The sequence below is a fragment of the Euleptes europaea genome, chromosome 2 (genome assembly GCF_029931775.1).
Source record: "Euleptes europaea isolate rEulEur1 chromosome 2, rEulEur1.hap1, whole genome shotgun sequence".
NCBI classification, from domain to species: Eukaryota; Metazoa; Chordata; class Lepidosauria; order Squamata; family Sphaerodactylidae; genus Euleptes; species Euleptes europaea.
Window position 1 is genome coordinate 27,982,986 of NC_079313.1, and position 17,985 is coordinate 28,000,970.

A 17,985-nucleotide genomic window follows, 5' to 3' on the forward strand; every position below is an offset into this window, starting at 1 on the left:
GTTAAATTTAGATGTGTTTTCTATAAAATTTGTTTTATAGAAAATGTGTTTTTTATAAAATTTAGATGTGTTTTCTATAGTGTTTTCTATAAGCCTGTTGTTGGTGACCCTTGACAAAGCTCTCTGAATGATACTTTGAAGTACCCAGGCTCAGTTTAGAGCATTGTATCAGATCATGGTTTTGCATGAACCATTGGAGGCAAACTATGGTTGGAGACATTAAATGCACAGATTGCAATGGTTTAGAGCTGCTAATTCGTTCTCATTTCCCTTTCTTTCCTCCTGCTAATAAGGTGCAGCAACCTCTGGTAGAGGTGGGGCAGTTATAACTATGGTTTGTCAATTCAGACAGTATGCCAAACCATAGTCATAAGAACATAAGAAAGGCCCTGCTGGATCAGACCAAGGCCTATCAAGTCCAGCAGTCTGTTCACACAGTGGCCAACCAGGTGCCTTTAGGAAGCCACAAACAAGGCGACTGCAGCAGCACCATCCATAATAGGCATGCTCCTCTGATACTAGAGAGAATAGGTATGCAGCATGACCAGTATCCATTCTAACTAATAGCCATGAATACCCCTCTCCTCCATGAATATGTCCACTCCCCTCTTAAAGCCCTCCAAGCTGGCAGCCATCACCACATCCTGGGGCAGGGAGTTCCACAATTTATGCGTTGTGTGAAAAAATATTTCCTTTTATCTGTTTTGAATCTCTCGCTCTCCAGCTTTAGCAGATGACCCTGTGTTCTAGTATTATGGGAGAGGGAGAAAAACATCTCCCTGTCCACTCTCTCCAAACCATGCATAATTTTATAGACCTCTATCATGTCTCCCCTTAGCCGCCTTCTTTCCAAGCTAAATAGCCCTAAGCGTCCTAACCGCTCCCCATAGGACAGTTGCTCTAGTCCCTTAATCATTTTGGTTGCTCTTTTCTGCACCTTCTCAAACTCTGTAATATCCATTTTTAGGTGTGGTGACCAGAACTGTCCACAGTATTCCAAGTGTGGTCTCACCATAGATTTGTACAAGGGCAGTATGATATCAGCAGTTTTATTCTCTATTCCTCATCTAATTTTGGCCAGCATGGAATTTGCCTTTTTTACATCAGCCGCACATTGACATCTTCATTGAGCTATCCACCACCACCCCAAGATCCCTTTCTTGGTCTGTCGCTGCCAGCACAGATCCCATTAGTGTATATGTGAAGTTGGGATTTTTTTGCCCCAATATGCATCACTTTACACTTGCTCACATTGAATCTCATTTGCCATTTTAATGCCCATTCTTCCAGTACGCAGAGATCCTTCTGGAGCTCTTCACAGTCCGATTTTGTTTTAACCACCCTAAATAATTTGGTGTCATCTGCAAACTTGGCTACTTCACTGTTTAACCCCAACTCCAGGTCAGTGATGAACAGGTTGAAAAGCACCGGTCCCAACACAGATCCCTGAGGCACCCCACTGCTCACATCCCGCCATTGTGAGAACTGACCATTGATTCCTACTCTCTGCTTCCTATTTTTCAGCCAGTTCTCAATCCATAAGAGGACTTGTCCTCTTATCTCATGACTTTGAAGTTTGCTTAGCAGTCTTTGGTGGGTGACTTTGTCAAAAGCTTTTTGGAAATCCAAATACACAATATCCACAGGCTCATTCCTATCCACATGCTTATTGACGCTTTCAAAAAACTCTAATAGGTTAGTGAGACAGGACCTATGTATGGTTTTTGAACTGTAGTCAGTACAATGTATGGTTTTTGAACTGCAGTTATCTGTGCTCCAAAACTTAATTTGCTTTGGGCAACTTTCAGCCTCTCTCAGCATAATTTTCCTCACAGTGCTATGTGTATAGAGTCTTAGAACCCCTTTGTGTGTATATCTATGTATGTATTTCCTAGTCTGATGCTCTAACCACTATGCACATTGGTATAGAAGTAGGGAATCCCTTTAAGACGGACAGAGTTCTTTGGGGCCTATGCAGACTTCATGTCTCCATTAAGGAATTGCTAGTGAATCACTAACTGTGTTTGTAAAACATTTTGAGGAGGGATGGGATTATTAAGATAGCCTTATTCAGCGTTATTCACAAAAGAAAACAATTTGATGAACTTAGAACATTGTTACACCAAAAATAGATTCGCTTTCGTTGGATAGCGCCATACGCACTTCGAATCGCTTTACCTACTGGGATTAAAATTGTCAGCAACAAAGAAGCAGATACTCTCATAGAAGAACTTTCTTTCCAACCATCTACGCGTATGACTAGAGGCTCAGAAGATACTACCTAGCAGTATCGACAATTCAAGCGTTAAAAACCCAAAGAAGACAAAGTCTGATATAGTCAGACTGTTAACACATCTGCAACCCTTGGCCTCGGTTCAAGAGCAACAAGAAGTTGAGCGCTTGCTCAATACTGTTAAGCAAGTAATTGCCCCAGAGTCCTTCCAAATGATATTTCGAGAAAGAGACCTAGCCTTAACTACACTTACACCAACTGAGAGAGAAGACTCACAAGAAGAAAGCTTCAAGTTAGACGAAGCGAGTGCACTCAGTTAAGATAACTTCAATAAGCATTAATGGACTGAATTTACCAACCAAAAGGAAGAAAATTTTCCGAAAGCTGATGAAGCTATCTTCAGATGTGATCTGCTTACAAGAAACCCATATAAAAAATGATACAAAGGTCTCTTACAATGCAAGGCTCTAGGATCATTATACTCTTCCTCCTCGCCTTCAAGAAAGAAAGGAGTTGCCACCTACATTAAGGGAAACAAATTGATGGTCCTTGATGTTGCCAAAGATGAAATGGGATAATTCTTGATTTTGTTAACACAAGGCTAAGATGGAAACCACTTTACAATTGCAAACATTTATGCACCCAATAACACTAAAGAAAAGTTCTTCAAAACATTCTTTGAAACCTTGCAAGACTTTAATCAAGGAGAAATTCTTATTTTCGGAGACATGAATGGCGTAATGGATCCCAAATTATATAAAACAGGCCATTCTAAAGGAAATAGACTACCGAACATTGTTTTTACTTTCATGGAAGATTGGAATTTGACCAACGTCTGGAGATTAAAGCATCCCAAAGAAAAAGTCTTTACTTTTTATTCTAGTAGACATAATACCTACTCCATGAATATGGGCTGGATTTCCAAAATTTTGGCCAACAAGGTAGAACAAACAATTATTCTCCCTGGAACCTTTGCAGACCATAAACCTTTTCAGATTTCTTTTTACCCAGATAAGAAAGGCCTGAGAAGATGGCGGCTCAATGACAATTTGTTACTTCGAAAAGAAATATTATCGCAGTGTCAAGCGGAATTCAAAGATTTCTTTGAATCTAACGCCACATCTGAAATGCCACCAAAAACAATATGGGACACAAGTAAAGCATTTTTTTAAAAATGATTTGTGTACTCAGTTCACAGTTTTGTGCACGTGTGCATATATCCTTGTTAATCCTGACAAGACGAGTGGTTCTGTTGGTTAGTAGAAAGGCAGGCCAGGAACTTGAGAATTCTCCTGTCTTAAATGGGGTATATTGCCATTGAAAAGCCAGGTTCATAGTTTGGGATTACTATGGAACACAGAAAGCGAGCGTGATGTACAGGTTAAGAGCAGCGGACTCTAATCTGGAGAACCTGGTTTATTTCCCCACTCCACATTAAGCCTGCTGGGTAACCTTGGACTAGTCACAGTTCTCTCAGAACTCTCTCAGTCCCACCTACCTCATTGTGGGGGGGTGGGAAGGCGATTGTAAGCCACTTTGAGACTCCTTATGGTAGAGAAAAAGCAGGGAATAAAACCCAACTCTTCTTCTTCTCTTCTTTAGTCACCTTAGAAAACCAGGTGGCTGTGTTGGTTCAGAGTGCTTTTGCCCAGCTTTGCCTGGTGCATCAGCTGCATCTGTTCCTGGTTCAGTCAGATCTAGCCACAGTGATCCATATCTTAGTTCCATCTATAGTGGACTGTTGCAATGCACTCTACTTGGTGCTATCCCTTGCAGCTAGTGCAGAGGGCTGCGGCTTGACTGCTGGTTGGAGCCAGCTATTGGGAGCATGTGACCTCGATACTACAGCAATTACACTGGATACTGATCCACTCCCAAGCCCGATTCAAGGTGTTGGTTTTGACCTTTAAAGGCCTACATGGTTTGGGACTGGGTATCTGAAAGACCATCTTCTCCCATGTGTTCCTACCTGGAATTCAGAACACAGGGAGAGGCCCTCCTGACTGTCCCAAAAGCCAAAGCTTGCCTGATGGTTAAACGATAGAGGGCCTTTTAAGCGGCAGCTCTACCCATGATTATGGAGCAGCCTCCCTAGGGAGGTGCACCTGGCCTCCTCGCTTTCCATCTTTAAGAGGCAATTGAAGATGGTTTTATTGAGGATTGTGTTTGATTAAGTTACTAGCAGTCCTAAATTGTAATTTTAAATTTTGGGGTTTGTGTATTCGATTTTATGTGTTTTACCTATATTGCACGCTGCCTTGAGTTCTGTGAGGAAGGAAAGTGGCTAATAAATGTTTTAAATAAATAAAATTAAAAATAAATATGTAGAGAGAGAAAAATGTAAAATATGATTCAAGGGGTATAGCCTGTCACAGGTTTTTGCTTTACGTCTGTATCTCTTGCATTACATATAGATACAGAGAGTGTATGTGTTATATGGAGACAAGTTTCATGCAACTGAAGAAGTGGACTCTAACCTATGAAAGCTTATGACATGGTAAATCTATTAGTCTTTGAGGTGTCATAAGATGCTTTTTGTTTTTTACATGTTTAATGTGTGTTGTATCCACCACTAACTTTGCATAATCCCAGCATAGCCTCTCCTTTCCAGTCTTATTAGCTCTTTCTCCTCTTCTCCCCCATCTTTGTTTGACAGCTATATCTGCTTATCATACACATAAGCAAGACAAAAATATATCCAGAAATAACTATGACAAAGCAAGATTAAAAGTTGCCATGGGGGAATCAAGAAAACTTGGCAGATGGATGATGCTCTTTATTTTGCAGCCCTGTATTGTACCACTGAAGAATGGGTGGAAAAGTCTGGCAGGACTTGATAGCTTTGTACTAAAATCAGCCCATAGTATTGCTTGTGTGAATCCCCCCTCCCCATTATTTTAAGTTGGTGGTTTTGTTTTCTTAGAAAGGTGTCAGGTACAAACAGATAAATCTATGATAATTGCTACAAAACTTAGCTCATGCAGTTACCTTCAGTAAGTTGAAATTTTTTTTAAGCTATACGCTTTTTTTTAAGAGGACCAAATGAATGAAAATATGGTCTGTTTCTAATTGAGGTAGTAAATATGTATGAGGACTGGATGGCTTTAGTGGGGGCTCAAATGATTTGATACTTACAGCCTAGTGTAGCATATCTCCTTGACAGGCAAATTTTTGGTATGCAAGAATGTGTATTTCATAAAGGAGAACTGCAGCATTTACTCCAATGCAAGACTAGTGGTTTTTTTTTCCAGGTGTGCCATAAAAAAAAGAGGGGGTTGTCTTACATTTATATACAAGTTACAGTTATGTCTATTAAAAATTTGTTGGGGTATATAACCTTTTGTGGGAAAGGGGGTCTTCTTCCTTTTGAGTAAATATAGTACATCCTATCCTATGCAGAACAAAGTAGTATGCTTGAAGTCACACAGTACACAGACTGGATCTGGGGTCCCAATGCAGGGTAACGGTCAGATATGGGTCATTTACGCAGGATCGCTGTAGCCTCCTTTATTCCCTGTTTCAGCCAGGATCAAAGTAACCCGGGTTGGGGGGAAACTGTTTGCATTGGCTGGAATGATCAGGGGCATAACTGTGCTAATGGACGCATGAATACAGAAAAGCAGTCTCCCAAGTTCAAATCCCAAGTCTCCCAAGTCCCACCCCTTTAAATGCTGCTCTGTAATTGGCTTACCTCGCAAGAGAAAATTTACTTCCCCCCAAACCCCAAGTATTTTAAGAACAGAAAACAAAAAACGGAGCAGTCCTAAAGAAGGGGGGGGGGGAATCCAAGCATCGTTTTCAAAAAGCCTTTCATTTGCTCAGAAAGAGCTCCGAGGAAGCAGGAAGCACTTGAATCCCTGCCTCTTTACACACTGCTTCATGATTGGCTGTGAGAGAAGCCAATCTTCTGTGCTTTCCCTGTTTGGCTATCTGTATGCTGCCTTGAAGAGGGGTTTGGAAAAGGGTGGGGCGATGCTCAACCCAAGAAAGGTGTGCGCTCACTCAGTAATTCTGGAATGAGCCAAGAAGAACAGTTTAATTCGGGCGACAAGAGGAATGGGAAAATCCAGGTTCATTTGTGTTCAAACAGGGTTGAGCTGACAAGGAATGAGGTAACGTGCGTTCACAAAAATTTGATCCTGGCTGGAACAGGGAATAAAGGAGGTTACAACGACCATGCGTTAATGACCATGTTGTGGGTTCTTCTCAAGTCCTTGTTATGGGATGCCTGAGAGCCAGCTTGGCACAATGGATAGTGTTGGACTAGGATCTAGAATAAATACATTCTCTCTCTGTGGGACCTTGCAAGCACATAAGATTTGCAGAATGTACTCTTTTAAATATACACTTTACAGATTGTAATTCCCTGTGAAAAGCCAAAAGAGGCTATCATAACATCCTAGATGATGTTTCTGTGATCTGCTTCACAGACCAGCATTGTAATGTTTGACCTCGCTTCAATTTTACATCTGTATACTCTATATTACTCAGTTACCATCTGATTGCAAATAAGTTCATTTTTAAAAGAAACATTAACACCCTTTCCCCCCTTCTCTTTCAGGAAAAAAGTGCCAGTTCACATGTAAGGCTTAAGCCTAATAAAGAGCTTCCAGGATTAGTACATCAACCTAGGGCAAAGTAAGTGTATTATGTTTTTTGCTTTTGGGTTACACGGTTAACCTGTTGGTTAAGCATGTCTGAACTGACAAACTGTGATGTGAAGTGGATTTGCAAACCATGGTTTTGTACTAACCATGGTCTTGTGTGATGTCTGCATTGTTATGAACACTGTGCCACCTCTGGAAGCCCCTGTGCCTAAAGACCAAAATGCCTTCAAAAAATGAAAGGACACAAGCAACTCTAATTCATTATTTGCTTGTAAGTGTGTATGTTCAAACCCCATCTTGGGTTCTAAGCTATGGTTATTGCAAAGCTTGATTTGGTATGGCAACCAAATTGAACTGTAATGGTGAGTCCTGGAGCTATTTAAAAATTAGCTTCAGACCACAGACTCTTTATGTAATATGTGGCATGTCTTTCTATCCTACCCCTTCCATTCTGGGGCACTGAGAGGTTTTATGTCTGAGGAATGAAGGGCTTTGTGCAGGTCTGATCCCAGCCTCATTTCCTTTTCCAAATGTAAGCATTGCAAATTAAAGACTGGGAATTGTTGGATTCCTACAGTGTTCGTGGCTTGCACATGCCATTCCTCTCTGGACAGATTTCACATATGGTCACAGTGTCTCCTATAAACATGATTTACTTAAACCGGTATTCTCTTGTCTTTTCTGGTGCCTGTATACATCTCCTGTCAACGGTCAAATTAGTTCACAAAAAGAGAGCAGAAACATTTTTACACGTTCATCTGCCCAATACTCTGTTATTTTAGACATTTACAACAAAAAAGGAGAATTCTTTTTTAAAAAATCTTTCCCCTCTGGTCACTGGGATGCAATTTTTGGTCACCAAAAACATCTAGGCCAGATGGCTTAATTTGAAATCCTGACCAATGACTTCTAAAGCCTGTTGTCCTTTGTGTTGCAATTGAAATAGATATAAGGTCAGCAGCTTATGTAAGGTATGTATTTACTGTGAGTGCTGAGTTGGCCCATCCTGCAGGTGTCCCTTGAACCTCAGTCTCAGAGGGGAGTTAGCAAGCACCCATGAACCCTCTTTTCTTTCCCACTCTGAGCGAAGGGCATCTTCAGCTTGGGTTATTCACGCCACTGCTAGGGGAGGCAGGATCATCTTTTTCTACTTCCTGTCTCCTGGGCGTGGATAGCCCAGGCTTCCAGTTTTACTCCTGTCTTGATGGGGAGAGCTTATATTCAGCAGAGCTCTGCTGTATTCATAGAGTAGCATAGGGAATTCTTCTGTTCTTTTCTATCCTTTAGCTATCTAATCTGTACTTATCTACATTCTACACTATTCTCTCCTAATTTCAAAAAAACAAAAACCCTGTCCTCAATTCTTTTGTTCACCCTCCTCTTCTTCTTGCCGATGTCATCTCAAACCCCGGCAAACATGGAGCATACCATTACCCGATCCCCGGGGGGAAGAGGACGATTTTTTATCCGAGGCTGAACACTATCTCATGCTGTGATCGCAAGGGAGCCAGCAGCCTCCGGATTCAGAGGAGCCCTCCGTCTGCCGTACTGGCGGTCTTTCGGAGAGGCGCAACCCGGCCGCAGAGCTAACCAATACTCAGGCAGTCTCTAAAAAGGCCTCCCAGAAGAGACATCATGGCGGCCGCAGCAAAAAAAGGCGCAAAAAAGCCCCGACCCCCGAAAACTGTTTCTGGCTCCGCGGCAGCGGCCCCTCGCAGTCTTCTTGCTCATGCTGATTCAGAAGAAGAACCGCAGCCCTCCACTTCCAGCACCAGCAAGCAACCCTTCGTGAACAAAGTAAGATCCTACCCCGGGAGAGGCTTCGGGGGGGGGGGGGGACCGCAACTATAGATGATGTGGCAGCCATGATCAGTCAAGCCCTTGCCGCACAGAAACAACCTTCCCAGGGGCCCCTGGCACACCAAGTCCCTCACTCTCCAGTGGGCTCTGCCAGTTCTTCAGGGCTGGCAGGCAATGGGGGTAGCCCTTGTTGCATGCATGCTGAGCAACCTAGGGAAAGGGATCCTTGTTGTACCCACAGGGAAGGGCATTCCCCCTGGCTCACTAAGGCAGCCATGAAGGCTGTGTGTACCCAGTCGGCCCGAGCTCCCATGGAGTGTGATCAAGCTTCAAGCTACTCTTCTGAAGGGAGTAATAGGGAGGAAGGGGAATGCATTTCAGAGACTGAGGAATTTTGTGTAGAGGAAGGCAACCAGCCTAGACTGTTTGCATACGAAGATTATCAATCTTTTCTCCCAAAAGCTCTTATAGCCCTTGAGCTGACAGAGGAGGCTGAAACTGTGGAGGAAACTAAGTCCCAGTCCTGGCCCAAAGGGCCCATAGGGACCAAATTCTATTTTCCCAGAGATGATCAGCAACTTAAGAAAGTCCCTCTGCCTCAGTATTTTCAGAAACTTATTAAGACAGAATGGGACAGACCCACTATTAATAGACAGTTCCCAACCAATATTGAAAAAAACTATATGACATATCTTCTTTGGCCAAGGAGCTTTTTAAACGTCCTGTGGTTGACACTCCAGTGGCCGCATTGCAGTCTTCTGGGATACTTGCAGAGGATGGGGTGGGGTCCATCAAGGACCGTCTAGATAGCAAAATGGAATTTCTATCGAGAAAAGTTCATGAAGCCTCATCTTTGGCATTGCAGGCTACCACCACAGCAGCTATTATTGCCAGAGCCTCCCATGCCTGGTCCAAAAAGCTTTCCAAGCTCCTCTTCGGAGCAGATCAAAAAATCACGGAGGGGGTAGATAGAGTTCCAAAGGCCTTCTTGGCTGATGCCTCTCTGGACACTCTCTCTTTTTCAGCCAGGTCTGTGGCTACTAATGCGGCTATCCGCAGGGCATTATGGTTAAGGGCGTGGCCAGTAGATGTAAGTTCTAAATCTCTCCTTTTAGCCTACCTCCTACAGGGCGGCAAATTGTTCGGCGAATTCCTGGACAAGATGTTCACTGAGTCAAAGGACAAGAATTGCATCATGCCCAAACCCTACAAATGGGAGGGAAAACCTTTTCAGCAGCCCTTTCGCAGCAACCACACCTTGCAGCGCTTCAGACAGGACTCAAGACGCCCATCCTGACTGTCAAATCATCAGAACTTTCGGCGCCAAGGCCGATTCTCTTGTCCCTTCCAGCAGCAGACCTTCAGAGGGGACAAAGGGGACAAGTTCCCCAAAGCGGGAAAACAGTGATGCCACATCTGTTCCTGTGGGAGGAAGGTTGCACCACGTTCTCCAACGATGGAAGATGATGAAGTCTTGATGATGAAGACTTAGCCAAGACTTAGCCTTGTAAGGCTATCAACATGTAATTCTTACATCTCAGAGGCATTGTGCTGCCCTTTCCTTGACAACCGTCATCATCACATCAGTACCTACTTGTGTTATAGCTGATCATTAGCTTCATATCTCAGGCAACTCCTGTGTTAAAAGGCAAAGGTTTCACAGGGATAGAAACTTGGATCTTAACAATGACTTTATGAATGTGTTATTGCTTTCTAAGCAATAAAGTGTACTTCACTGGAAAAAAACAGCTTGGTTTACTTATCCTTTTATTGTGTCATTAGGACATTTATTAGCAAACTTACTGTGTTCAAAGTGTACCTGTGGAAATTCCCATGTTATAAAACTTTCTCAGCCAGATTGGACAGTCATCACCCTAAATAGAGGCTACTGTATGTCTGACATCCTGGTGAGTGGCCATCACATCTCCCCTTTAGGTTCAGGGGTGTTTCCACAAGAGGATTTTTTCCTGCAAGGTGAGCAGGAAGCCCTTGCGTTTTAACAGGAATGTCCGCATGACATTCTAAGCATGATTCATGGACTTCTGGGGCTTTTCTCTTCAAACTCATTTTTTTTAAATCCTCCTTTGAGCTGGTTCAAAGGGGAATTATGGGGTGGCTGCAGGTAGAGCGTGTGTTTGGATTCTCGACCTGTAGCCAATATGAAAGGAAGGAATGGCATGAGACAGTTTGCTGCTATGCACCATCCCCCCCTTCAGCCCTTTAAAGGGCACCTTCCCAGCCCAGCTTTACAGAAAAGCTGGGCTGAGAAAAGGAAAGTGACAGGAATGGGGGGGGGGTCCAAGCCACAGGAGAGTCAGCAGTGACTGTCATGCTGAACTTTGGCACACCTGTGATGGAAGAAATGAGTGGGGAGGGGTTGAAGGTGGCTGCAGCGACTAGTGGCACAAAAAGCAGTGTGTCGACTCAGTTCCTGCCCATTCCCTCCCCACTTGGTGCTGTTGCCCTAGCAGGGACACGTTATCCCAAAACCCACTCAATCATAAATCAAACAAAGCAGGAAACTTCAAGTTCTTGGCTGTTTTTTCTGAATGAGCAGGTTAGAAGTCAAGACACAAAATTATTGGTTACAAATTAAATTCGACTTACAAAACAATGGAAAAGAAGAGAACTTTTGTATAAAATAAATCTCGATGTGAAAGTCAAAGGAACGAAACACAAATGAAAGAAGAATTGTTAACCTGCCAATAAGAAGTAAAAATGTTCATAGTGATCTAGTGAGCACAGCTTCTGTTGATGGCGATGGATTGTTTTTGCTACCACTGATAGCTCTTGTGTGAGCTGCCTATTATACTTCATACCTGGTGCATCCATAACTGTTGATGTAGAATCAGTGTTGCCCATAATTCAGATAACTCAGCTATGGACCTTATTTATTTATTTTTACAAAATTTGTATGCTGCCTTTCTGCCCTTACAAGGGCCACCAAGGTGGCTAACAATTTAAAACACATATGATGAAATCATCTTTAAACTATTAAATTCAACCCTCCAATCATTAAAATAATTAAAAATCAGAATTAAAATGCATAACAAAATCAGCAATTGAAACATCAGTTAGGAAGGAGGGGTCACTGAGGGAATGCCAAACGAAACAATGGTGGTGGGAAAGTGTTCTTACTTTGGCACCATTGCTGCCACGGAGCAAGCTTTAAAATGAACTTTTGCCCGTGTCTTATCGCATTCATCCGCAGCCTTCCTCCACTGTTGCTCTACATGTCTCCCATGTCTTTTCATTGCCTGCAGCCCCTCAGTAAATCAAGGGGCTACCTGGGAGTGCCTAAAGTGTAGTGAAATCCAAAAGTGCTTGTCCCTTCGGTGAAAGCTGTTTCGTCTTCTGAAGGCACCTAACTTATAGGCCTAGATTTATAATCCATTTCAGGACGAAATCTTTTCAGTATTCAAATAGCCATTTTAGCTATCTTCAAAGTGACAGAAATATGTCCCTCAGGCAGCAGTGCACAAGAGAGATCCTGTCTGCCTGTCCTACCAATGACTGTACCCATCCTACCCCGGGCATGTCAGATGTCCACACTTGAGCATAACATTTGCGTGAGGTTTTATAAATGTGGAATCCAACATGCCTAATGTTCAAACTGTATTGGTTTTCAGATGGTAGATAGACATTATGCCCATTAATGACTATGTAGAATGGGACACTGTGCTCTTGATCCTTTACCATGCGTTTTGAGAAAATTGTCTGAATCAGCCTTCTGTGGTAGCTTAACAGACTGCTAGTAAAATGATAGCTCTAAAGACATCCATACTGTTACAGATTGATCCGGTTGGATCCTGCTGATAATTTCTTATTGCAGGGGGGTGATTTTTTGTCACTTCTCCTTTTCACAGCAAACCATCTATTCCACCTCATGCATTTCTGGGGGTGTGCTGTTCCCCAGGACTAGCATTTTGGGGGCATGTTGAGATCGTCATTCCACTCTGGCAGCTGTCATTCCAGTCCCATTAATTGGCTTTGCCTGTGTCTTCTATGAAGTTTGTATCTCCGGTACCTGAGATTTTATGGTACACATGGCCTGGCCTGACCAAGTGACATTTATGTCATATCTGGCCCTCCTAACAAATGAGTTCGAAACCCCTGCTTTAGTGACTGTGAGGATAGACTGGTCTATTTTTCCTGAAAAATAAGCCGTTGTTTTGTGAGCAAATGTTATTGTATTGGCACCTAGAGCACAGAAGAGGCAGACTTGAACTTCAAATGCTAAAGTCCAGCCACCTTGGATGACATTATAGGGCAGACAGGCTAACTGATGGTTTTGGCTGTTTCTCACAGTCTCTGCATGACAAGCAGGCCATCAGCTGCTACAATATTAAATTGCTGTATCACCTTTTATAAATGGCATAACGGAACCATCTCTCTTCCGTGCTCTTCATATAGCTTGATCTTTGCAGGAAAGTTAGGGTTTATATCTGTGTGGCTATAATTTTGCTAGCCTGGCCATCAATGCTCCTTTTTACAGAGTCCTTGCTGGCTTATTAACAGGATAAGCCACCTTTGGTACTTGAAACTGCTGAATTCTTCCAACTCTGTCCCTCATGATGAAAGGGTAGCACACAGCACATTTTTGAAAGGGGCAGTTGTGAACATGGAGAGAACCGTCTCATGGCACAGACAAGCCTTGTTCAAACTAACCATTTTCCACATGGAATTTATGAGGAGGAAGTCTCCATATGCGATGGCAGTTACTCACATTTATCTCCCCCCCCCCTTTTTTTTTTTGCTAAACTTTGCTTCTCCCTTCCAGGCCCTGTAGGTTTTGAATGGTAGTTTTTCCCTCCTTAAAGTCATTTTGCAAATTGTGTTTCCTTTCCTTGGTAGTTGATGGCTCTGGTTTTTGTTGTTGCTTGGCTTGCAATTTGATAGCAGCAGGGAATGACAATTAGGGTGTCGGATCTGGGAGACCCCAGGTGTGAACCCCCCCCTCCCCCAGGGTTGTTGTGAATATAAAAGGGAACAGTGGAGAATGACGTAAGACACTTTGGGTCCCCACTGGGAGGAAAACCGGAATATAAATGCAGTAAATAAGTTGACGTAAATTCTTGTTGTACAAACTTGCATTTTTAATTGAATCCCCTCATCCTGCCTTCTAGGACTGGACCTGAACAATCACACTGTGGGTGGCTGTTCCAGCAGTAGGTCTTTGTGACGGATACAGGGTTAAACTCTGAGACTTAAAAACGCATGGTCGCTTTAGCCTCCTTTAATCCCTGTTTCAGCCAGGATTCAGCCAGGATCGAAGTCAGTGTTTTGGGGGAGAAAGATTTGTTTCCACAGGAGGTGGGCAAATCTAAGGAGTGGGAAAGATTGTGGATGAACCTCCTCTTTTTGGTATTCTGCGTGCTAGTGTAGTCTGAGTCCACACTGTGTATATTGAGTACATGCATTTTGAACAACATCTGAGTTTATTAGTCACCTGAAGAAACTGAACTGCCTGTAACCATCTAAGATTTTGAACTGTTTGCAACCATCTAAGCTTTGTGCCTCTCCTGAAGAAGAACCATCAATCAAACAACTTTTCTGTAAATAATAAACTTCATTTTTATTCATACTTTTAAAATCAGCTTCAGCCTCTTAGCCTCTCTCTTTCACCTGGGGGGGAAGGAAAGGGAAACTTTGTCCTCACACAATCAAGGGTAACAGACTGTGGGTTTTAAAGAATATTAAAACTTCTCTCAGCTACTACTGGTCAGAGGAAAAAATGGTGAGGGTTTTAAAAGGGGGGAAACAAGAACCACCCCCACCTCACAGTCGTCTACTACAATAGTCTTCAACCCATGGACAGGCTTCCCTTTTAGCACAGAGATGTTCATAGATACACCCTCCCCCTCCACACAAAAATGTTCCCTTGCAGGGTTCTCTCCCAGCCGTCATATTCTGGCCTGGCTGCCCGCCCCCCAGTCAGTTATCTTTGCAATATCTGTAGCATGGAATCTGCTCTCACTAGTGAGGTCATAATACAACCTCTTCCTGTCACTTGCTCACTTGCCTTGCTGCAGCCTGGGGGTTAAAGAGTGGATCCTAGGCCTGGAAAGGCTGAAGATCACTGCATAGGAGATGTTGATGTAAGTGTCATTGAGGATTTATCTACTGTGATATTATTTACATATAGCTCAGAATAACTTTCTAAAATTTGGGCTTTGACTGTCGCATGCAGCCTGGTGGCTCTGTTTTTAATATGGCACTAATAGGGTATAGGTCAGGGGTGGGGGAACGTCAGGCCCGGGGGCCGTTGAAGGCCCGCAAAATCATTTGGTCTGTCCCTTCATGGATCCTGGCAGATCTCTAGCTCAGAAGGATCTAAGACTGGTGATCCGCCCCCTCCCGCGGACAGGAATAGCCTCTATTCAAGGCAGATGTGAGTTTGTTTTGCTGAGAAAATGAACCTTTTTTCCCTCTTGCAGAAGAGTTGTTAGTTATGGAGCTGCTAGGACCGCCCAAGAAACTGTGTTAACCCTTTCCCACCTGGGCCATGGAGAAACGTATTCCCTCTGTACTGCAAGAGGGCTGGGGGCGGAAGTGGCGATAATGGAGGGGTTAAAGGAGGCAGGGCCAGAATGCATGGGGGGGGTAGTTCTTTGCCAGTGTTCCTCATTTCATTCCTGCAGGCGGAGGTAGCAGGAGCCGGCTGTAGAATCCGGCCCCGACCATGCGGAGCAGGAGCCACTCCGGAGTGCAGCTGGATGGCTACGCCTGGCTGGTGCAACAGACCATCCTATGCCACTGGGTGGGCGAGTGCACCACTGGTTGGAAGCCTGCCTGCTTGCCCATGTGGGGGGGGGTCATCTGGGGCAGCTGCCTGCTTGGGGCTTGGTCGGCTAATTTTTAAGTTGATAATTTAAGTTGATAATTTTCTATGGCCCGTGAATGATGTTATAAATATCCAAATGGCCCTTGGCGGAAAAAAGTTATAGACGGTCTGTTCCCTTGAAGTGTACCAGCTGGTATGCTGAGTTGTGTGAGAGCTCTGAAATTCTGCACCTAGGCAGTCCTAAAGTCCCTTCTCAGAAGGTCTCAAAATATTTTGAAGCTTTCCTTTTATTTTCTATCATTTCATTTGTAACAGTACAGTGTGTCTCTTTTGCATCATTTATGCTACTTTTGCTATTTGGGACAGGGTCAGGAGCTGTGCTGGATGCCCGTGCTCCACCCCAGCCACGCGGAACTCTGTAGCTGCTGCTCTGAGATTTCAGGAGGCACTTTCAAGCGTATCTTTAAAAAAAACAAACCGTAAGGACTAGAAACTTGCCTTTTCTTTCAGAATCAAAGTCAATATTTTAAGGAAGCTGCATTTTGTGCCCGGTGTCACATTCGGCCCTTTTCCTGTGCTCTTGATAGAATTGCAGCATTTATGCAACCCTAGTGGCATGAGTACGCAAGCTTTTGAGCGATGCCTTATTTATTTATTTATTTATTTATTTATTTATTTATTTATTTATTTATTTTGAAAGGCAGAATGAAAAATTAGAGAGGCGGCATTGTGTGTTCATGATGAATGGAGGTGGGAGGGGGAAACATCTGGCTCACAGCATGTGGTCATACAAAGTGGTCCTCTGTCATTTGGTACCTCCCTTCCTTTGAAACGTTGATTCTAGAGTTCAGGTTTTCACATATTCCAGACCCTCTTAAGAAATAAGCCTGAAGGGCTTTTTTTCTGTGTATTTTATGACTGGACTATCTAATCATACACACACACACACACACACACAAATGTCCAGAATACATCCGCTCAGCCTCCTGCGTCCTCTGACTTTGTCAAAGCCTCTGACCTTACTGCGTGTGTTTGCCTCTTAAGCTCCCCTGGGGCAGGGTCTGTCATCTTGCGTCCTGTACCACACAAATGCACTGACAGCACTTTGCCAGCAACTAATAATAGTATTCCCCCCCCCCCCAATCCTGCACACGACTGTGAAACATAGTCTCACTGACCTGGGCCCCATGGTACACTGGAGTTAATTGAAGTAAATTATCTGACCTTCTGCCTTGAGAGAAGTGAAAGGGGGGGAGTGAGAAACCTGGGAAATGTCAGTGTATACTAGATATTTCTAATGAGTTTAATGTTGTGCTAAATCTGAGCTCTACAGAAGACCTTTGAAGGTAAATCTGTAAATCACAGTAGCTTTGCTGTCTTGCTGATTTGTTCTATGAAAGGTTTTGCAAAATTAGTACATTCAACACAGGTATATGTCTATCCACCAGACTCCTTCTGCATCCCAGCAGAGTTTCTAAGAGAAATGTTTTTTTCTCAAGTCTACCAGAATGTAGCCCTGTGAAAGCTATGCTCCAATGATTGCTATTTACTCAGGACAGTCTTGTGTTTCTGGCACCCGCTCCTACTAAATCACAATCCCTATTTTGCCTCCTATCTAGGGGAAGGCCTTTTTCAAAATATGGGATGCCTTTCTCACGGTTCCAACCTCTCCAGCCAGTTTCAGAGTTATATCTCTAAAGTTTTCTCTGTGGAGATATGCCTGGTCTCTAGTGCACATGTGTGTTAGCACATGACCGTGAACCCTAAATGCTGCTGATATGTTTAGCATGTTGTGGCTGATGAGATTTGTTTTGAGTTATCAACGCATTATGAGCTGCTGTGGGCTTGGAAGGGGCATTTGGGCTCTTTGATAGGTAGAAGTATGACTCAGAGGCCAACGCGCTTTGATAGCATTTAGGTGCCTTATGTTGCATACAGGCAGGGATGGGTCTCTGCCATCAATCACAGCAATGGAGGTACTGGATTGAGCAAAGCCTAAATACTAAGTTTGCTCTTGCTGGGAGGGGCCGGCAACACATGGATAAGCACGAAGCAAACACACCCCAGTAAAGGCACCAGATCACTCACTGATACAAGTTCCTTGCCCTCAAGGTCTTGGCCGCCGGCCACGGGTCTTCTCCGAAGTTCAGGTGCACAAGGCTGGAAACTGGAACCTAAAGAGGAAAGCTTCCCAAAACACAGAGGTTATCAGGAAGAAGTCTCTGACAAGGATATCAGAGCCAGCAGGAATTCAACAATTTTGCTCCCATGGGAAGCCTAACGGCCACCCTCGCTTTTATTGCCCTCTTCATCCTCCAGCTGTTCCATATCACCTGACAGCTTTAACCCTTTCTGTGACAATTTACGCCACGCCTCTTTTCCTGCAATGCCAGCTGAGCTTTTAATCTTCTTTGTTCCACTGCCTGAGGGGATTCTTGGGGTTATAGGTTTCCCTTTCTCTGTCCCTGCTCTTTCGGCTCAGAGGGATAGTCTTTTTCCCTTACTGCTGTTCTTGCAGGCTCAAAGTCCTGTTCTCCTGTTCTTCTGTTCCCTGTTCTTCT

At 43.6% G+C, this 17,985-nt stretch overlaps 1 protein-coding gene across 1 annotated transcript in view; it reads left to right on the top strand.

Moving 5' to 3' along the window:
* C2H1orf21 (chromosome 2 C1orf21 homolog) overlaps positions 1 to 17,985 on the top strand; it is a 109,655-nt gene that overhangs the window by 77,482 nt on the left and 14,188 nt on the right. The window contains exon 3 of the mRNA XM_056844308.1: positions 6,795 to 6,871. Within this exon, the coding sequence (XP_056700286.1) occupies positions 6,795 to 6,871 (77 nt within the window). The remainder of the gene's footprint in view (positions 1 to 6,794; positions 6,872 to 17,985) is intronic.